The sequence below is a fragment of the Phascolarctos cinereus genome, unplaced genomic scaffold (genome assembly GCF_003287225.1).
Source record: "Phascolarctos cinereus isolate Bilbo 61053 unplaced genomic scaffold, phaCin_HiC Scaffold_3;HRSCAF=262, whole genome shotgun sequence".
NCBI lineage: Eukaryota > Metazoa > Chordata > Mammalia > Diprotodontia > Phascolarctidae > Phascolarctos > Phascolarctos cinereus.
The window spans coordinates 77,814,173-77,836,066 of record NW_027555736.1 but is presented as its reverse complement, the minus strand read 5'-3'; the positions used below and the strand labels follow the sequence as shown (position 1 = coordinate 77,836,066).

The 21,894-nt window shown below is 39.1% G+C and overlaps 1 protein-coding gene across 3 annotated transcripts; it reads left to right on the top strand.

Annotated features, from left to right (window-relative positions):
- Nucleotides 1-863: 863 nt before the first annotated feature.
- On the top strand, nucleotides 864-20,634 carry LOC110192774 (cytochrome P450 2C19-like). Of its 3 annotated transcripts, none has more exons than XM_078150988.1 (9): nucleotides 864-1,275; nucleotides 3,159-3,321; nucleotides 7,437-7,586; nucleotides 9,720-9,880; nucleotides 10,510-10,686; nucleotides 13,661-13,802; nucleotides 14,507-14,694; nucleotides 18,682-18,823; nucleotides 19,040-19,189. In XM_078150988.1, the coding sequence occupies exons 1-9, from the start codon at nucleotides 1,096-1,098 to the stop codon at nucleotides 19,114-19,116; spliced, it is 1,380 nt and encodes a 459-aa protein (XP_078007114.1). In that variant the 5' UTR covers nucleotides 864-1,095; the 3' UTR covers nucleotides 19,117-19,189. The 3 variants fall into 3 exon arrangements, with proteins under 3 accessions (XP_078007114.1, XP_020819817.1, XP_078007113.1); XM_020964158.2 differs by lacking the exon at nucleotides 19,040-19,189 and adding an exon at nucleotides 20,105-20,634 and having other exon boundaries at nucleotides 872-1,275; XM_078150987.1 differs by lacking the exon at nucleotides 19,040-19,189 and adding an exon at nucleotides 20,105-20,634 and having other exon boundaries at nucleotides 873-1,275; nucleotides 9,720-9,766.
- The last annotated feature ends 1,260 nt before the right edge of the window (nucleotides 20,635-21,894 follow it).

The following is a 21,894-nucleotide window of genomic DNA, read 5'->3' as shown; positions in this document are numbered from 1 at the left end:
AAACACTTTTTGGTAGTTTGGTTGTATGGCACTGAATAAGTAAATTAATTTAGGTAGAAATTTCATTTTTATTATATTGGCTTGGCCTACTTGTGAGCAATTCATATTTCTGCAGTTATTTAGATATGACTTTATTTGTGTGAAAAGTGTTCACAGAGTTCCTGGATTTGTCTTGGAAGGCAGACTTCCAAGTATTTTCTACTGTAAGCAGTAATTTTAAATGCAGCTTCTCTTTCTATCTCTCCTTTCTGGACCTTGTTGGTAATATATATAAATGCTGATGATTTTTTATCTGGCAACTTTGTTGAAGTTATTAATTATTTTAATTAAGTTTTAGTTGATTTTCTAGAATTCTCTAAGTATATAATCATATCACCTGCCAAGACTGATAGTTTTGTTTCCTTATTGTCTATTCTAATTCCTTCAATTTCTTTTTCTTTTCTTATTGCTATAACCAGCATTTCTAGTATAATATTGAATAACAGTGACGTCTTTGCTTTGCCCCTGATCATATTGAAAAAGTTTCTGATTTATACCCATTATAGATAATGCTTGCTGATGGTTTTAGACAGATATTATTTATAATTTTAAGGAAAGGCCGTGGCATCCCCTCCCTGATGTTATGGTCCTCTTCAAGAATGAAGGATAAACAACAATGGGTCAGTGAGGTTTTTAATGTTATGAAAGTGGCCTCAATCTTGGAAGAGATTAGGAAACACTTTTTTAGCAGAGTGGTAAGGTACTGTGGTATATGACATACACTGTCAAAGTACGAGTATCATTGGTATTATTTAATGTTTGTTAAAGGTATTGATTGTAAGGGGAGGCAGGACAATATTGGGAAATAACTGTGGCACATAAGGAGCAAAATGAATCAGTAAAACTTCAAACAACAAATTTAATGGCTCCTGTTACTTTAAAATACACTACTATAGAACAAGAGTAGGGTTCTGTTAATCTTATTGGCAGGCCAAAGTCCATTGGAAGCTTAATCAGGATGCCAAGGAAGTATTAGCTGATTAATTTCATGTTTGCAGTCCTTCCCAGCTTTGGATTCTAAGCCTTCTATTGCATTAGTAGTAAGGAAGAGTGTCAATGGATCCATCTGTGGCCGTTGCTCTTGGCTTACTGCTGTGTATCTCATGTCTGCTTTTCATTTTATCATGGAGAAAGGGCTTTGGAAGAGGAAAGCTTCCACCTGGTCCTGTTCCTCTTCCCATTATTGGCAATATACTACAGGTGGACCTTAAGAATATCCCTCAATCTCTTTGCAAGGTAAGTAAGCATCGCTGTCTTCTGTTGGTTTCATTCCTGACTCTATCAGCAGTCAGTTTGTCTTGGGAGACTGTCTTCAAGCAGCTTGTTCTAATGAGTAGAGCATGTTAGAGTAGAGAGGTAGGTACCTTGTAGGTTTTCTAGACTCTGTTTTGATTCACTGTAGTGGCCATCAGGGCCCAATGCTTCAGCATTAGCTGGGTGCTGTTAAGTTCCTGTAGGAATTGTTGAAATCCATTCTACAACTGCCATCGTCTGCTATCACTGCTCACATTGGCACTGCGAAGTTCTAGGAGAAAATGCCATCAGTCCCACCTAAAATTCTCATTGCCCACCATAAGAAGAAAGGTGGTATGTAATGTGCCTGATTATTTCTGTTGCCTGAGGAATGAGTAGGTCCTGCAAACAGGTGGGGACCTCCAGCATTTGTTGGATCAGAGTGGAGAATGTTTTCTTTGCACATTCCTTCAAAGGAGCCCTTAAGCAGTCTCTGTGTGCTGCCCCAGTCCTTGCATATAACCTTAAGTGTGCCTGAGTGAAAATAACCCTGGCCTCAAGAGGAACCAGCAAGTTCTGAACTAAGATCTGTGGATCTTAATGCCTTTGAAAGTTAATGTGGGGTAGTAGAAAAGGCATTGAATTTGAAATTCAAGTCCAGATTCTGACAATTACTAGCTTTGTGCCTTGGACAAGTCATGATGACCTCTGTGGGTCTTAGTTTCCTATGTCTGTATGGGGACATTATCAATAAATGTCCTATCTGCCTCACAGGGTTGTGAAAAAAGATTGAGATTAATATGTGAAAATGAAATTATGTTCTCATTTTCACCTGGTAGATTGATAAACATATATATTCATATATATATGTTTTACCAAATCCTTCCCAGATATATCCTGATCTTTGGTGCCTCTGTCCTCATCTGTGAAATTATGATTGATTTAAAAGAGGAGTTCTTAATCTTGGGATCATGAACTCCCATTGGGTCTGTAGATATATTTCAGAGGTTTTGTGAGTTAGGATGGGAAAAATTACATCTTTATTTTATTCTAATATAAGTGGTTTCCTTTGTAATCCTATGTATTTCAATCTAAAAATATCATTCAGAGGAAGACATAGGCTTCATCAGACTATTAAGAGAGTTCATGACAAAAAAAAAAGGTTTAAATGATCTCTAAAGTCCATTCTGGTTGTACACCTATGATCCAATGATACTGGTTTGTAGGATTTCTATTGGAATGTGTACTCTTTTCTGCTCCAGGATTTCACTGACAGCATTGTACCCATTTCCAAATCTGCTATTCGCAAAGCTTTAGATGAATAATAACAATAATAATAGCATTTATATAGTGATTTAAGGTTTGCCAAATGTTTTATAAAAATCATCTTATTATTCTCAAAAGAACCCTTAGAATTAGGTGTCATTATTATCCTAATTTTACAGATGAGGAAACTGAGGCAGACAGAGGTTAAATGACTTGCCTGGGGTCACATAGCTATTTGATATCTGAAACTGGATTTTGGGTAAAGTCTTCTTGATTCCAGGTCCAGTGCTGTATCCACTATGGCACCTAGCTATGAAATATGAGCTCAACCTCTCTAAAAGTTGGGGATATTGCACCGAGGTCATAAACTGTGCCACATTAACCAGTCTTCTGACTTCTAGCCAAAGGCACAGAATGAACTTTTAGCCTTTTGAGCCATCTGTGGTTTGGTTTGGGTTCATTTGTTGAATCATCCTCTCTGTAATAAATGTCAGAAATATTTTGAAGGAGCTGGTAGTGGATTGAGAACTTCTCCAATAAGGTGAACAGTAGTAATGCCAGCAGTTTATCACCTGATTCAGTGATGACCCTCTCACTACTGCCCACATCTCTTTTCACAGCTAGGGAAACAATATGGCCCAGTGTTCACTCTGCAATTTGGTGTTGAGCGTGTTGTCGTTTTACATGGATACAAGGCAGTGAAAGAAGCTCTGATTGATCATGGCGACAAGTTTGCTGACAGAGGACATATGCCACTTTTAGAATTCGTTAGCAACGGATTAGGTAAGCTTCTGTTTGGTATAGAGGAAGAACAGAAAGACAAGAATACAGAAAAGAATAGTATTGACAGAAATTAGTGGCAATACACCCACTTTTAAACCAAAGGCCTCATAGCTGTGGCATGTTGGGGAGGATGTAGTGAGAGGTATGGAAGCCAATATTTTTGTCCATGGCAGCAGCTGCATTGCTTCATGTTGTATGTTATATCCAGTTAAAGTAGGAAGAAAGACACTACGTGAAAAATAAGAAGACAGACAGATAGAGAAGAGACCCACAGAGAAACAGAGACAGAGAGACAGAGGAAGAAAAAGTGGAAAGGAAAGAAAGAAAAAAAGGAGAGAGAAAGACAAGAAAGAAGATGGAGAATGAAAAGAAGGAAGAAAGAGAGAGAGAAAGAGAATGATTGTGGAGTGGAAGAGTCCTGGAGGGAGAAGAGAGATCTCCTTCTCCCATCTTTCTAGTCTTTACAGTTTGCTGCAATCATTCCCCCCTCAGCTGTGACTTTTACCTTCCAAGATCCATTACTCTAGTTCATTTTCCAGTTGGTTGGAATGTTCTCTTTTCTGTTCAGAGATCCAGTGCTCAGCTGCCTAGCACCTACATTAGTTTCCTCCTACTGGACAATGTCCACAACTTGACGTGACCTGGGATTCCTAGGAACATGTGTTCTGGCAGTCTGACCAGTGTCTTCTCCATCTTCTGTATGAATATGTCATAAGAAACATTGTAAGATGCCTTGCTGAAATCTGAGTCTAGTCTGTCAAGGCATTGCCTAGATCTAGTACTCTAATAATACTGTTAAAAAAAATCAGATTAGTCTAGCAAGACCTAGTCTTGACAACCCCATGCTGGCTCTTAGTGACCACCCTTTCTCAGTGTTCACTAAACAACCTCTGGTAAGAGTGTCAAGAAAGTGAATAACTGAGACAAGACCCCACGCTGTGTAGGATATTGAGACTTTTCTCTTGCCATGTATTTCTTGTTGGGCATTGCAGAAGAGGGTGAATGGCAGCCAATAGACGTACAATGTTAGGAAATTTTGTATAAAATTGGTGAAATGAACCTGGTGGTCAGTGATTTGCTACCTTCCAGAGGTCACAGGCAAATCAAAATTACTTCATTCTGCAAGGATAATGATCATCCAAAATGCTGAGCCTCTGAAGACCAAGCAAGGTGCTGTATAGCCAATGTGGATCAGAATCCACATGAAGGAAAAGTATCTATACTTTTTGAAATAGTCTTAAAAGTTATGATTATCTGGCAACTTCTGGAATAGGTCACCTTGCTTAGCCTACTAGAGCTGAAATTAGGACAAAAATCTCTCTCTCTTGTGGCATTCTATCAGCTACTGCCAGGGAAAAGTCTCTGATAACCTTTTTCATCATGACTCCTGATAACCTGTCTAGAAGGCAAACACATCTCTGCTACAGGAAGTTTAGAACACTTGTAGTAGGGACATATGAGTAAACCAAGGTGGGAAATGAGTGAATGAATGAACAACAACAACAACTGCAACAAGAGCTAACAAATATAGTACCTACTATGTGCCAGGCATTGTGTTAAGTGCTTTATAAGTATTATCTCATCTGCTCTTTGCAATCACTCCAGTAGGGGTGTGCTATTATTACTCTTCATTTTAGAGATGATGAAACTGAGGCAAAAAGATGTTCAGTGATTAGTTTAGCTAGTCAGTATCTAAGGCTAGATTTGAACTCAGATCTTTTGACTGCAGGCCAAATGTTCCCTTTTGGAGGATCTTGAAGCAGAGGGTAATGAATTTGATCGTGATAAAGGTCCCATGGAAATAAGATTATAGGCGAAAGTATAGTTCTCCATATAAGAGTAGTTAGGTGAAGTCTTCCTCCATGTCTGGAAACAGAGGGTGATATCTGAAGGTAGGAAGGGGTTATATAGTCAGAGAAAGAAGAACATACCCTGTGAAGCTTTAGTGTGTGTCTATCGTGTTTGTACCATAAAGGCACGTGTACACCTTTTCCATTACTCAAATTAACTACAATTCTTTGTATAATTGCTATATTTTGTTTTGACTCAACAATCACTTCCCCATAAACAACAATCTTATGTAGGATTGTTTCAGACTTAGGGGAAAAAAAAGAAAGCTAAGGAAAGCCACATGATTTGGGATTTCTACTGAGCTTTTATAACTTTCTATTCCTACTAAGTGTACCTCTTATTATTCCATCATTTGAGTCGTGTCCAACTCTCCGTCACTCAGTTTTCTTGGCAAAGATACTGGAGTGGTTTTCTGTTTTCTTCTCCAGGCCATATTACAGATGAGGAATTGAGACAAACAGAGTTAAGTGATTTGCCCAGTATCATATAAATAGTAAGAGGCTGGATTTGAACTCAGGAAGATGAGTTTTCCTGACTGCATGTCTGGTGCTCTTTCCACTGCACCACTTTGCAACCCACAAAAAGACAACACACAAAGACTCTCACTCTTTGGTACCTGTGTGAAGAGGGAGGACTAGGACTTCAGGACATCATAGTCTTTTAGGTTCCTTGTGTAAAAAGATGGAGAGATATCAACTAACGTGCCCTATAACCATTCAGTTTCTCAAAAAATATGCCTTTATCCTGGACTCCCTCTTTGTGGCCACTTCATTACCAGGCTCGGGATATGGGCATAGGGCCACCTGATGTGTTTGTGACTGTGGTGAAGAGAGAATCAGACGGGAAACAGTATAGATAGAGGAGAAAGCAAAATGACACCCCATAACATTATATTCTCCTAGAACAACAGGTGTGGGTCAAGGGCCCAAGAACTTTTTGCCATGGACTTTCAGGAACTTTAGAGTCTAAGGTTTCTCTTCTTCCTGCTCCCTTTTTTTTTTTGCTGTAGTTATTTGTTTTTTTTTTAATATAAATGTATTTATTTTTAGTTTTCAACATTTACTTCCACAAGATTTTGAGTTCCAAATTTTCACCCCATCTCACCCCTCCCTCCACCCCAAGATGTCATGCATTCTGAAGATCCCTTCCCCTAGTCTGCCCTCTCTTCTATCTCTCCCCCTTTTCTCTTATCCCCTTCCCCTTCTATTTTCCTGTAGGGCAGGATAGACTTCTGTACCCCATTTCCTGTATTTCTTATTTCCCAGTTGCATGTGAAAACGTTTTTTTTTAAAACTTGTTTTTAAAACTTTGGGTTCCAAATTTTCTCTCTTCCTCCCTCCCCACCGACCCTCATTGAAAAGGCAAGCAACTCGATATAGGTTATACATGTGCAGCTATGCAAAACACTTCCATAGTAGACATGTTGTGAAAAACTAACTCTATTTCCTTTAACCCTATCCTGCCCCACCATTTATTCTATTCTTTCTTTTGACCCTGTCCCTCCTCAGAAGTATTTGCATCTGATTACCCCCTTTCCCAATCTGCCCTCCTCTCTATCATCCCCTTGCTCTCTTGTCCCCTTCCCCCCCTATTTTCCTGTAAGGTAAGACAGATTTCCATACCCAGTTGAATGTGTATGTTATTCCCTCCTTAAGCCAAATCCTATGAGAATAAGATTCATTCATTCCCTCTCACCTTCCCCCATTTCCCCTCCAGTGTAAGAGCTTTTTCTTTTGTCTTTTTTTTGTGAGATAATTTACCTTCCTCTCCCTCTCCCTTTCTTCTTCTAGTATAATCCCTTCCCATCCCTTAATTTTATTCTCCAGATATGATCCCTTAATCTTCACCTCACCCTATGTTCTCTATCTATCTATCTATACATACGTACATACATACATACATGCATATAATTTTCTCCCCTCCGACTATCCTAATACTGACAAAGGTCTCATGAGTTATAAATATCATTTTTCCATGCAGAAATGTAAACAGTTCAACCTTAATAAGTCTCTTATGTTTTCTCTTTCCTGTTTACCTCTTCATGTTCCACTCAAGTCTTGTATTTGAAAGTCAAATTTTCTGTTCAGCTGTGGTCTTTTCATCAAGAATGCTTGATAGGATTATAGCCAAGAATCACCTACCCAGCCAAACTGAGTATAATCCTTCAGGGGAAAAGTGGTCATTCAGTGAAATAGGGAACTTCCAAGCATTCTTGATGAAAAGACCAGAGTTGATTAGAAAATTTGACATGCTCCCTTTTCTAGGACTTATCATAAGCAATGGAGAGAGATGGAAGCAAATCCGCCGCTTCTCTCTCATGACCCTGAGGAATTTCGGGATGGGGAAGAGGAGCATTGAAGAGCGAGTCCAAGAAGTGTCAAAGTATCTTGTGGAGGAATTAAAAAAAACAAAAGGTTGGTGTTTTTTCACTTTGTTACCACTGACCTTGTAAAAATCTGTCCTATCCCTTATATCTCACGAAGACTGAGGTTGGTCCAAGGAATTTACTGTAGTGTGAAACTACCATGTTTGCACTTTTTGGCCCATGCTGGGGATATGCCCATGGCTATATGGTCATTGCTTGACCCCTGAAGGGTCAAGACAGCTGAGAGAAGAGATGAGAGGCAATGCAGCGCTACTAATGAGTTCATGCTAATCTTGTGAGGAGGCAGCATGGTGAGGAACATGTCGGGGGATGACTTTATATGTTTGTATTCCTTTTCAGATGGAGCAGAGCTCACAAGAACCTAGCAGCACCAGTTCTGTTACCTTTAGCCAACAGTTCCAGGAGGAAAAGGCATTGCTTTAGGATCATTTTGGGGAATCCAGGGATTTTCTGACTAACTGAAGGAATGGAAGCAGGGCTGAGAACATTGCTAGGAAGTCAGTGAGCTGACTCAGCAGCATTTCTCGGAAGCTTGTTTCCCTTCATGCTTCCCCCTTCCTTCCCCCATCTAAGCTATCTTACAGAAGGGTTGTCATCCTTCTATGAAATCTGAAACTTAGGGGGCCACAGGACACTAGAGGATGCTGATGCCATAAATTCTATGGAATAACTACTTTTTAAAATAAAAGGCAAAACCTCTGTGTACTCTGTGTGTGTGTGTGTGTGTGTGTGTGTGTGTGTGTGTGTGTGTTGGGTGGTAGGAATTGGGCAGTAGTAGGATGCTGTCAGTCGTTGCTCGAAATCAGCTGTATGTGCTCTCCTACTCCAGAAAATGTCACCAGCAATGTTGGAGGAATAAACTAAGAACAGCACTTCCCCACTACCGAGGAATCCGGGACTTTTGCCGCTCTTTTGTGTAGATGTTGCCTCCCTCAGTATAATGTAAGCCCTCTGAGGGCAGGGGCTGTCTTACTATTGTCTGTGTACCCCTGGTGCTTAGCACAGAGCCTAGTAAGAGCTAAGTGACTGCTGGCGGATTGGCTGACTGATACTCTCTTCTCCCTCACCTCTGTCATGCTGTTCTCCACTGGCTCTTCTTTGGGCCTGATTTTTGCTTCTCAATATTCTTTTGCTGGGTCACTATCCACCTTCAGTCTCCTCAGTGTGAATATCTCCAAGATTCTGTACTTGGGCCTCTTTAGCATAGCCGCCACCTCAACCACAATCTCCCCTCTGACCCTGATGGAGGCAGCTCAGGACCTCCAAACCCAAGAGACTGGGAAACAGCAAAACCAGTGTCCACAGCAGCTACATTGTGAAGAAGGGGCCTATCGTTCTCATTGCTACTAGCAACAACTGGTGACCAGCTGCCCCAATAGGTAAATATGAGGGCCACAGGGGTGGCAGCAATCTCTAGACCTCTGGTCCCAGTCCAGCCATCACAGCTCTCATCTGAGGAAGCAACTCCTGTGGAAAAGGGACTAGCCATTGCCACCAGTTGTCAGCCAATTGCTACTCATAAGGCAGATGGGCCAGCCTGGCTAAAGCAGTTAGGCACCCTCAGGGAGAGATGAGAGACCAGTCAAGGAAACCTAGAATCACCACCTTGACATTATCAATCCTTTGACAACCCAGAACCTGCAACCTAAGAGCATTTGGAATAGCAAGACTTCCAGACCAGTGCCTTTAACCCTCATCCTGGGATAAGTGAATGAAATAAAATGAAATATAATTTCAAAATAGACATGAAGAAGTCTGAAAGTAAAAGTTGGTCAGGGTGAGGTGAAGAATAGGGATTTAGAAATGGGAAGTGATGCTGTATGGTAGGAAGAGCACTGTACCTGGGTCCAGGAGAGAATTTGGGTTGAATTCCACTTCTTGATCCTTCCTAGTTATGGCACATAAATCAGCTGATTTGCTTGAGCCTCAGCAACCTCATCTATAAAATGGGAATTATCCTATTTGCACTTAGAATTCTCATGTAGATGAAATCAGATGCTTCATAAAGAGTAGTTTATTTTCAACCTTGCTGTGCCACATAAATGTCAGCTAGAATGTAAACTAGAGGGGAAAGAGGACAGTCATGTCCTACCTAAACGCAGGCAAATCTTCCTTTAGATCACAATGGCAGTATTAAAGTCTTTCTCTCTTTCTCCTTTAGGATTGCCATGTGACCCTACGTTCATCCTTGGCTGTGCTCCTTGCAATGTAATCTGCTCTATCATTTTCCAGAAATGTTTTGAATATAAAGACCAGAAATTTCTATATTTAATGAAGCTTTTAGATGAAAATGTCAAGATTGTAAGTTCTCCATGGCTGAAGGTGAGAGCAGCGTTCTCACTGTTTGGAGCTCAGAATATATTTTTTTAATTACTTCAAAGAAACACCTGCAAGGAGCTAGACTCATCATTCATTCTATTGGGAGGTACAATAGTGCCATGCTGGAATGGGTTCCCATTTTATTCTTCACTGACAGGAACTAAAGACAAAAAAGGTTACCTCTATGGGGTCTGATTTGAGGTACATTATAAGGGCCTTCCCTGGAGTAGTTCACCCACTGGTCACAGGGACTGAATGTTAAAATTCATGTTACTAGAGCCAAGCTGACTTTTCCCTCAAGCACCTGAGGTTGGATCAGGTTAGCAGATGAGTTAGCTGTCCCAATGGAAGGTGGTAGGGAGATCTCTTAGAAGACCTCAAAGTGAGAAAGGATGAGAACTTTTCTGTAGGAAGTAAGAATTGAGAGTGAAGGCCAACATATTCTTAGACAACCAAGGAGCAGAGTATTTATTCTTAGGGGGTTTGTATAGGAAATGATGAGAAAAGTCACTATTTTCCAAAGGGCATTTGTCCCACCCTTATTCAGTGATATTCTCAGCGTGATCCAAATGCTACAGTAGAGAAGTATTTTCTTTTTCTCATAAAGTATGATATAAAATTCTTCTTTTTAGGTGTACAATTCTTTTCCATCTCTAGTACATCATCTCCCTGGATCTCATCACAAAGCAATTAAAAATTATCATTTACAATGTGAATTTATTTTGGAAGAAGTGAAGGAACACCAAAGAACATTGGACCCCAGCAATCCTAGGGACTTCATTGACTGTTTCCTGATGAAAATGGAGCAGGTAGAGTGTGAACAGTAGGTCTGAATCTCAGTTCTTGTAGGTGAAATGGTATATGTATTAGAGGCTGACACTCACGTTCACAGATACAGAGAAGTAAATAATCATATATTAATTGTAGTGTGGTCAGAGCACTGTATGGGGCAAACAGAAGAATGAGAAGATAGGATCCTAGCCCTAATGGAATTTCTAACCCAACAGAGAGAAGGAAGCCCCCCGAAGGACAAGAATAATTATCAGGAATGCGTAAGGAAAGCCAAAATAGATTATAAATTGAATATTTAAGTGATGAAGGAATTTGGAATTAGCAAGAAATGTAATATTTGGTGAGGGTTATCATAATTCTTTCTTCTGGAAGTGTTAGATTTAGATCTGAGTGTTGAAGGAGGTCCTAGAGCTAGGCAGTGAGGACTGGGCAGGGCATTTGAGGAGTTGTAAAGACAGTGGGGCATAGGGAACTTTAATCTGAGCAGCCTGAGTGGAATAGAGGGGCTGCTGTGGTAAGTACTTGGGGGGAGGATGGTGGGTTTTACAGTCAAGATAGTGGAGTTAGAGGCTTCTCACTTTCCAACCATTCCATAAACAGCAAAGAGCAAAACGAAAGGGAAGAAAAATCATTGAAAAGTTGCATAAAGAAAAACAATCCAACAAATTAGAAGAAAAGTAGAACAAAGCAATAAGCTAATGTAATTCATGTGGAGTAAATGAAGCCCTGAAAGTACCAGAGAAACATGGGAGAAGATAAAAGATATGCTGATGGAATGCTGAAATGGATAAATTACCTACTTACAGCAATGAAGTGTACTCTGAGGTCATCACTTATGGTTTTCTTACCAGACAACCAGAAAACACATTAATTCAAAAGCATTTAATTTAGCAATGTGCCAACATAATTGACCAGGAAAATCCTTCCTTCATCAACCTATGCACATAAGGGTATATTCTCCCACAGATTCCTACCCCATTGGTAGATGAGGGAATGTGGGAGAGGGCAAATATGTAGAGCAGAGCAAGAGATTTTTAGAACTAATATGTACAGTAGTCTCTTGTTTTTCATGTGTGAGAATCTTCAGAATTCCATATCCTTTCCCCTCCACCCCCATCCACAGTGGGCATAGACCTTAGCTGACTTGAAGTTGAATTATGTCCTCTAGCACCTGCCTGCTTTTCCTATGTTTTAACCTTTCTTATCTTTAGTCCATTGGGTATTTGTTATATATTAAATTTCTGACCTCAGTGGTAACTTTTCCTCAATATCAACATCTCATGGTCAAGGGCAAAGCATTTAGCCTCTCAATTTCCTCATTAGTAAAACAACAACAATAATGCACTAACTGTATCACAGTATTTTGATGAGGATAAAATGGGAAAATATACATGGATCCTGTTTGCATTAATTGTGATATATATGGAAGTTGATAATTTTTTTCCTTCCTTGTTTGCTAAACTAATAAATCCTGTTCATGTCATTGAACTCATAGAACAACAGAACTTAATCCGGAAGAAAATGCAATAGCTTACATGTGTGCGGTGCTTGGGCATTTGTTGCTTAGTCATTTCAGTTGAGTCCAACGCTTCATGCCTCCATTTTGGATGTTCTTGGCAAAGTTACTGGAGTGATTTTCCATTTCTAGCTCATTTTACAGATGAGGAAACTGAAGCAAACAGGGTTAAGTGACTTATCCAGAATCACACAGGCAGTTGGTGTCTGAGGCCAGATTTAAACTCAATCCACTGTACCACCTAGCTGCTTGTGTGTACCCACAGATATAACTGCTATATACTATATAGGTATAGATGTCTTGCAAGATAGTATGATATAGTACAGTTATATCAATCATGAATAGAAATGGATCCTGGTGGGCCTCATATTAGCTTAGAAAATAACATTCTTTATGTTGTATTGTATCTTTGTTTATTTTACTAAACATTTCCCAATTACATTTTAATCTGCTTTCAGCCACACACAGTTCTGTGGGTTGCTTGTGGCCTGAAGGCTGAGAGTTTGACCCTCCTCATGTAGTAGATAAAGAGCTGGCCTCAGAGACAGGCAAAACTGAGTTCAAGTCCCCTTTCTGACACAAAATGTCTATGTGATCCTGGGCAAGTCACTTAACACTGTAGTGCCCTAGGGCTAGGCAACTCTCTTGAAACTTTAGGTGTTTTAGAGAAAGTGCAGAGTTGCATTGGCAGACAGAATTTTTCTTACCTGGAAATTTCCTGTGCCAATGAAATTGCAGATCTAGTTTCTTTCTTTTTCTTTCTTTCTTTCTTTCTTTCTTTCTTTCTTTCTTTCTTTCTTTCTTTCTTTCTTTCTTTCTTTCTTTCTTTCTTTCTTTCTTTCTTTCTTTCTTTCTTTCTTTCTTTCTTTCTTTCTTTCTTTCTTTCTTTCTTTCTTTCTTTCTTTCTTTCTTTCTTTCTTTCTTTCTTTCTTTCTTTCTTTCTTTCCTCCCCTCACCCCCGCCACATGTCTTTCTTCTCTCTGTCTCTCTCCCATATGTCATACCTGCAAGGGCCAAAATGCTTTGATAATTGCCAACTACTTGTTCCACTTTGGATTGTGTTTGTCAAATTTAATTTATTTATAGGGTCATAGATTTTGAACTGAAATGGATCTTGGAGGTAATTGAATCCAACCCCCTCATTTCACAGATGAGGAAACTGAAATATCAAAAGGTTAAATGACTTGCCCAAGGTCAAGATCAGAGCTGGTGATGTGTTGGCGGCAGCTAGGTGGCACAGTGGATAGAGCACTGGCCCTGAAGTAAAGAGGATTGGAGTTCAGATCTGGACTCAGACACTTAACTAAGCTCTGTGACCCTGGCCAAGTCACTTAACCCTGATTGCCCCCCCATTAAAAAAAAACTATCAGAACTGAGATTTAAACCAAGGTCCTCTGCTTCCAAATCCATTACACTTTCTGTTGTGCCCTGCTGCCTCCCTTACTTTTCCATTAATCATACCAAATTATTCCTAGGAAAAGCAACAACCACAGTCTGAATTTACCATTGAAAGCCTGGTCTGTACTGCAATTGACCTATTTAGTGCAGGAACAGAGACAACAAGCACCACCCTGAAATATGGACTCCTGCTTCTCCTGAAATACCCTGAGATAGCAGGTGAGATAAAGGATAATAATACATATAATTTAGTCAGCATGAGAGGGGTTCATGGTCCTTTTAAGACTTTGCTTGGAAACTTTTTTATTGTCATTTTAATGTATTTAAGTCATTACATGTTCAAGTTTACTTATTCCTCCTTCTCCACTACTACTTCCACCTTACTTAGTTAAGTGGTATATAACAGTGAGTTATTATTAGAGGTAGCCACATAGATAGTGATATGAATAGAGACTGGACACCAGTGATAGAACTGGGAAGAAGTGAATGATTGAGAGGCACTGGTTCCTGAGAGCTTATTGATCCTGCCTGACCATAGGAGGAGGTGGTGCCTCTGGATTCCTGTCACTCATACAGTTACTCAGGGAAATACCTTGGGGATATGGTTGGTCACGTTAAGTTGTAGAACAGGTCCAGACTGAGACCCCATCTCATTTCCTTAATCAAGTGCTACTTAGCCTTTATTTTTTTAAGGACAACTTGAGCCTGTCCTGAGGGCATGGGACATAGGTGCCTTAAGAGATGCTCAGCTAGCTCAAGAGACTTAAATGGAATTTTTGTCTATCTATCTCTCTATCTATTGAAATATGGGAGTCAAGTGTATTATTTACCAGTGCAGGTCTTGGTGAAAAATCAGACAGAATATAAGCAAAGGCAGTTTTTATCTCTACTTTTAAGATCAATTTTCATTTGTACTGTGACAGGAAAACTTCATAAAGAAATTGATCATGTGATTGGCCGAGATCGAAGTCCCTGCATGGAGGACAGAAACAAGATGCCTTACACCAATGCTGTCATACATGAGATACAGCGATACATTGACCTTGTTCCCACCAACCTGCCCCATGCAGTGTCAGAAGATATTCAGTTTAGACAATATCTTATCCCCAAGGTCAGAAATGTTTTCACTGTAACACAAGATTTTGTGCTGTCTCTCATTGAAATCTAGAATCTTGGAGTTAGAAGGAACTTCAGGCCTAGCCATATCCCTCAGAAGTGGTCCCAGAATTTCAGAATTTGAAGGGATTTCAGTGGTCATAGTGTCCATTCCCAATCTGAAAAAGAATTCCATCTACAGTATGATCACCTCATGGTCATCCAATCTTTACTTAAAGACTTTCAATTAGGTGGAACCACTTTTTCACTGTGAAATTCTATTCTAATCTTGGACAGCCCTAATTTGAGGGAATTTGTTTTGTCTGTATTAAGCCTAAATTTGCTATTTTGTAACTTTAATCTATTGCTCTTGGTTTTGTCTCCTAAAACAAAACAGAACGAAGTTACTCTCTCTTTCTAGTAAAAGTCCATAAAACACTTGAAATCAACTATTATGTCTCCTGTTCTGTTATGTCTTCTGTTATCTTGTCTAAATATCCCCATTTCCTTCAACCCATCGTCACGTGTCATGGACTTGTTATTCTTACCATCCTGGTTGCCCTCCCTTTAGTAGCCTCCAGCTCTTCAGTGTCCTCCTAAGATATGACTCACAGAAGGAATATAATCCTCATTTGTGAGCTGAGGAGACCACAGTATTACTTCCAAGCTGTTTTTGAACCTTCGATAATTACCCTTTGTATATGATCAGTCATCAGTTTTCAATCCACCTAATTGTGTGATAGTCTAACCTGCATATTTCCATCATTTTCAGAGGAAGAGCATGAAAATCTTTATCAAATGCTTTGCTAAAATCGAAGAAAACCCTATATATGGCATTCTCCTGATCTACCAGCTTATTAACAGCCTCAGTAAAGGAAACAATGATGATTCCACTCCAGATCCTTGTGATCACTACGTCCTTCTTTTGAGTCATTTCCTCATTCCTTCCTTAACTAGATTAATGATCTCTTTAGAAATATATTCTAGACTCTGAGTACAGATTGAAGTGCACTTTTTTCACTTAATTTGTCTTGCTAAGGTGTCTAGGTTCTCCCTAAATTTCTCCTTACTTCCCTGGGGTATTCTATCCCTGTTAGCTGTATTTGTTAATTTATTCTGTCCTTTTCAGTTCAAAGATCATTCCCTTGGTCAGAAAAAAAACCCAAAAGCAAAAGAAAAATTAAGAAGTTCTGCATCTTTTCTTATCACTTGTTATCCTTGTCCTTTAAGCCTCTGGGTTGTGGGTTTGTCCTTTCTTTAATCCTCTTCTTTTTCACAATATAGTTTTAAAAAATCTCTTCTTATTGCCCTTTGTTAGCCTCACCAGCCTCTGTCCATTTTGGGCTTTATCACTTCTGTCACTTTTATGGAACTGTGACATGCTTCTTTTACTCATCCTTGTCCTTGAAAAATCTGAGTTGATTAATGAATCCCTATAATAATTATAACTATTGTTTATAAAGTAGTTTGAAGTTTGCTTTACATAGATGGGCTTCTTTACTCTTTAAAACAACTCTGTGGGAATAGATGCTATTATTATCCCCATTTTAGAAGTGACAAAACTAAGTGTTAGAGAGACCACCTGGTTCAGCTAGGGTAATGCAATAAATAAATGTATGAGTCAGGATTTGTATGATGGTTTTCCTGACTTCAGGGCTAGCAGTCTCCTCACTGCACCACCTGGCTACCTTATCCACATGGATAAGGTTTCTTTTTCTTCCATCACCAGAATTCTTTTTCTTTGTGTCTTGAGAAACTTAACTCTTGTCTTTCTTGGTGATAATAATAATAGCTAGCATTAAGATTTGTGAAATAATTTACAAATATTACCCCTTTTCATCCTGATAACAATGCTGAAATGTAAGTGCTGTTATCATTCTCATTTTACAAATAAGGAAACTGAGTCTAGGAGATGGTAAGTGATTTGGCCAGGGTCACATAGCTAGTGAGTGTTTGAGGCCTGATCAGTTCCTTCTGACTCCAAGTACTGTACTCTTCCCATTGGGCCACTTAGTTGATCCTGTATAAACTCTAAGATGGACCGGTCACTTTCCCAAAAATTCCCCTTATTACCATCCACAAGTGTGCACAGAAAGTGTGTTAAGTGTGATTGCATATCCTGCAACACAGTCTGATCCCTCCAGAGGAAGAATGTTGTGCCACAGGGGATCTGGAGATCTCTATTCACATCTTTGTTATCCAAGTTCCTCTCAGATGGTGAGAAGTGGATCAATGAAAGAATTTCCCTTTTTTGGTTCCACTATAATTGCAGGATGAAATCATCGTTAAGAAAAGTCATGGAATTATGAACTGCTTTGTTTTTGACAGAAGAGAAACTCAAGGATCTGAAAGGATAATTGAAGTCTTCTATCACTGCTATATCATGTCTAACCTCCAGAGCTTATAATTTGTTTTCCGTATTCCTCATCTATTTCTTCTTTCTGTCGAAATGGGCTGTAGCATATTCTAACGGCAATATCAGTCTTGATGTTGCCTCCATTTCTCTTTACCTAGATGGTTCTCATCATTCTTCTTTCCTGTGCTTCCTAAATAGCCTCATATGAGTGTATCTTCGTAATATATACTACCCTACTCTCTTGTTCCTATCCTGTTTCTTTTGAATAAGTTATACTTTTTCCAGGACTTCAGTCTTGTTAAGCATCTCATCAAACCAAGACCTATTTTTATCTTTGAGGTCAGATTTGCTTCCATGTCTTAAACTATCCAATCCATCTTCTTTTTTTAATGACACTTTAAGCATTAAAAAAGCCTTTTGACTATATTTGTGAGAAATCAAAATAATCATCTTTCCAGCCTTTGCTAGATGCATCATTCCATTCCTGATCAGGAGATCATCATGCCTATATTTTAATTAATATGTGGTCCAGAAATCCAAATCCCATTTTTAAACATCCTTTTATAAGATGTCCACTTCTGAAATCTGCCTTTCCTTTCTGATTCTTTTGTTTCTAATAACAAGCATAATGAATACACTACCAGTTCTCCTAAAGTCTTTAGTTTTTTTCCCCTTAATGTCAAACCCCTTGGAAATGCTTCCCAGATTCCTTATGGTAGTATCATTTTTGCTCATGTGAATCACCAGATGTGGGTAGTAGTTGTCTCCTTTTTCAAGTTTTGTAAGGTTCTCTGCTATCTCTTTGACATATGCTCTTAGAGTATGGCAGAACTATTTATTTTTTTGTGAAGCAATGGGGTTAAGTGACTTGCCCAGGGTCACACAGCTAGTAAGTGTTATGTGTCTGAGGCCGGATTTGAGCTCAGGTCCTTCTGACTCCAGGGCCGGTGCTCTTTCCACTGCACCACCTAGCTGTCCCAGAACTATCCCTTTTAGTAATTGTCAGCAAACAACTGTTTCAGTATCCTTCTACAGGGAGTCACCAACCATTATTCTTTTCTTCTTCCTTGATATCTTGCCAGATAACACCTGTGAACTCAATTTACCATTCTTTAGAGTACAAACAAGTGCTTCTTCCTCAAACATCTTGTTTCTTCATCTTCAAGAAGAGCTCCCAATTTGTTCATCAGCTCTTGCTTTATTCTTCTGTGTGACATTATATTATTCTTCAACATCCTGACACAGGTCACAATTAATTTCTGTCTCTTCAGATCATCTGGAATCTGCTTGATCTTATTCATGATTGGTATGCTTATTGTCTGCTGCCTAGGCAGCTCATTCCTCTTTTGAGAGATCTAATGATCAAAAGTTATGTTATTGACTTCTTTTTGACTTGAAATCTGCCTCCTTGTGTATTTTACTCATCAGTACTGGTTCTGCTCCTCGAGTGTCAAAATTCAGTTTCACCTCTCACAATAATGTTGTAGACTTTCTGACTTACTATCAGCAGAGGTGCTTAAAAAGATGGGCTGTTTGCATACTTAAAAATCAGGGGTTTTGACTAGGTGATAGTTCTGAGTTCTCTTTCAGCGCCACCATTCTATGGTTCTTATTTTCTAATTATTTATTTGTATCTGCTTATTTCAGGGAACCACCATCATACCATTACTGTCTTCTGTTCTGTATGATGATGAAGAGTTCCCTAATCCGGACCAGTTTGACCCAGGTCACTTCCTGGATGAAAGTGGCAACTTTAAGAAGAGCGACTATTTCATGCCTTTTTCATCAGGTAAGATATTCATCTAATGAGTGCATCAAAGATGGATTGATAACTCAGGGGACCTCATTATCTGTGTGACCTTGGTCAAATTATTCCATTTCTTTGAATATCGGTTACCTCATATGCCAAAAGATTGGCTTGGTCCAGGTAACCAATATATTCCTTCAAATTTCTAAAACCAGAGAGTAGGGTGGAGATACAATACATCATTCTAATTATCCTTAGGCCAAGGTTCATCAACTAGATCAGCTGGATTTAAGCATAGTTGTCTGAGCTTATTCCAAAAAAAGAGGAAGAACTGAGATAGAAGCCACTCTGCTCTCCATCTAGACCCACAACTAAAGGCCCGTACATCCCACACACATTTAAGACTATCCTCCCAGGCACCTTCAACCTGGAGCTACTTCTCAGGTAAAGTCTTCTAGGCTTTTATGTTAGCATGGTATAATCTTGTAATTTATCAAGCCAAGGAAGGGGATTGGGTTATCTTAAGGCCCATTACTCAGGTACCATTATGGCTAAGGTCACTGAAGGTTTAATCTTAGAGTTAATGATTTTATAGAAATGTGACTCTTGACTAGGACACATGAGCATGGAACCCCCTTCCCTAGCTATGTAAATTTTGATGAGTATCTATTGGTACAGAATTATAACTGATGGTCTGTCCTTTCACCTTCAATTCTTGGGGGAACCTACTGGTTATTAGGTAATGGTGGTGATGGTCCATTCTGGCAGTGGCAGACAAGAATGTTTGCAGGCAGCTAACTATCCTTGACATTGTGGTCTCCAATGTCCTGCTCAGTTGGTTCTAATACTTAGGTTAGAGCTAGGAGTGAGTAGTTAAGACAAGTGGCTGGATGGCCATGAAGCTGTGAGGTAGACTCAAGAGGTGTTTTCTCTCCAGAATGGTGGCAGGAGGTTCCTAAAGGGAACTTCCATCATTCTTCTGTCACCTTTCCCCAGTGCAGTCACTGTGGGTAGCCACAAACTTATGTCTTGGGACTATAAATGAGTGGTTGTTTCTCCCTAAGACAATGGCTCCTTTCCTCTGAATATAAATCCCAGAACTTGCTCTGGCTCAGAGGAGATTGATTGAGAGAGAGCACACAGGAGGGGTTTTTCCTGTCTGTCTTGGCTCTTCAAAGGAGTCAAGGACCAGAGAGGAAAGGAATGCACACAGTCTTTTACCTAATGCCACTGAGTGTTAGTGGGCTACCTGTAAGTCCAAAGAAGTGGCCTAGATGATTTAGAAGTTTACAAATATCAAATCCTTATATTCGTCTCTTTCAGGCAAACGGATATGTGCTGGTGAGAGTCTGGCTCGGATGGAATTATTTTTGTTTTTTACTACCATCTTACAAAATTTTACCTTGAAATCTCCCATTGACTCAAAAGATATCAACACCACCCCAATTGCCAGTGGATTTATCAAAGTGCCCCCCTCCTATGAGCTCTGTTTTCTACCTTCCTACAACATGTGAAGGACCAACCCTAGTTCCAACTGCTTTAGAGTCTCCTCATGTTCTATGAACAAGATGTATTCATTCCATTGCCTGCCAATGAAAGCCCTCTATGATTTCAGCCCAATATATTCTTCTAGCATAATCTAATACTCCCTTTGACTTTTGCCAAAATCATGATTTAATTTTCCTCAACGTTCCCCAGAAATTCCCTGTTCCTGGAATATTTCTTCTTTTTTCTTCATTTCAACTCCACTGACTGAAATCTTACCCACCCTTCAAATCACAATTTAGGTGCCACATCCTTGTGACCCCTTTAGCTCTCACAGTCTGTATTATTCAATTTAAGCCTGAATTATATATGCATCTTATGTTGTGTGTTCTTTCAGAAATGTTTGTTGATCCTCTCTTGTATTCCTCACCAGATCTTAAGATTCTTTTTAGCAAGGCCTCTATCCTGTACTTGTGTGTAATTATCCACCACCAATGGGTTAGAAGCCATTTTCTGCTCCTTAAACGTCTCATGTTATATATTTCAACACATACATACATCCTACTATGATGGCAACTTAACTGCTCACAAAGTGATGTCAGTAAAGTGGCACCTTGGTAGTGTCTAGGACCTGCAATCACAAAGACCTGAGTTAAAATTCAGCCTTAGACATTTACTGAGTGTATGACCCTGGGAAAGTCATTTCACCTCTGTTTGCTTCAGTTATTTTATCTATAAAATGGGGATGATCATAGCATCTATCTCCCACGGTTATTGTGAGAGGATCAAAGCAGTTGATAATTGTTAAGCATTTAGTACGATGTCTGGCACATTGTAAGTGCTATATAAATGTTACCAGAAATTATTATTATTACAACAACAATAGCTACTACTGCTATTACTTCTACTACTAGCACTACTACCACTATTACTACCGTTACTACTACATATTTCACCTTCCTACCCTAATTAAAAAGTAGAAATAGAAAATAATCTACTGTTCACCACCTAAAAGAGAGCCTGGGTGGAAAACTTACAAGAATGTCATAGTCAAATTTCAAAACTCCCAGGTTAAGGAGATCATATTATGAGCAATAAGAAAAAAAAACCAATTTAGACGCTGTAGAGATACAATCAGGATTTCACAAGATGTAGCATCTTCTACATTAAAAGACCATAGGTTTTAGAATATTATATTTCAAAGAGCAAAAGTGCTGGGGTTCTGACCAAGAATTACTTACCCAGTAGAATTGAGTATAATCCTGAATTAAAAAAAATTTGCATTTTAGTATAGCCCCCAAAATACTATACTATACTACACTATGGGCTATATATGCTATACTATATATTTGGATACTATATCCAAAAATCATATATTTGAGTAACTGACTTTCAGATATTTGTGATAAAAATACTAGAACTCAATGGAAAATTTGATACAAAAGATCCAGAAGAAATGTAAGAAAAATATTAAAGAGTAATTATAAGGGACTTATTAAGGTCAAACTGTTTACATCTTATGTATGAAAATGCTATTAGTATTCTTAAAAGTGTCATCATTACTAGGGTAGTTTGAAGTAAATGTTGGATCTGAGTTGTGTGTGATGGGATGATTCTAAAAACAAAAT

What these genes read in the sequence shown, in the direction of transcription:
- LOC110192774 (XM_020964158.2), top strand. Translation starts at nt 1,096, where the DNA reads ATGGATCCATCTGTGGCCGTTGCTCTTGGCTTACTGCTGTGTATCTCA. An exon ending in GGAATTAAAAAAAACAAAAG is followed by an intron (nt 7,587 to 9,719) that starts GTTGGTGTTTTT and finishes TTTCTCCTTTAG; the next exon opens with GATTGCCATGTGACCCTACG. An exon ending in TTTCATGCCTTTTTCATCAG is followed by an intron (nt 18,824 to 20,104) that starts GTAAGATATTCA and finishes CGTCTCTTTCAG; the next exon opens with GCAAACGGATATGTGCTGGT.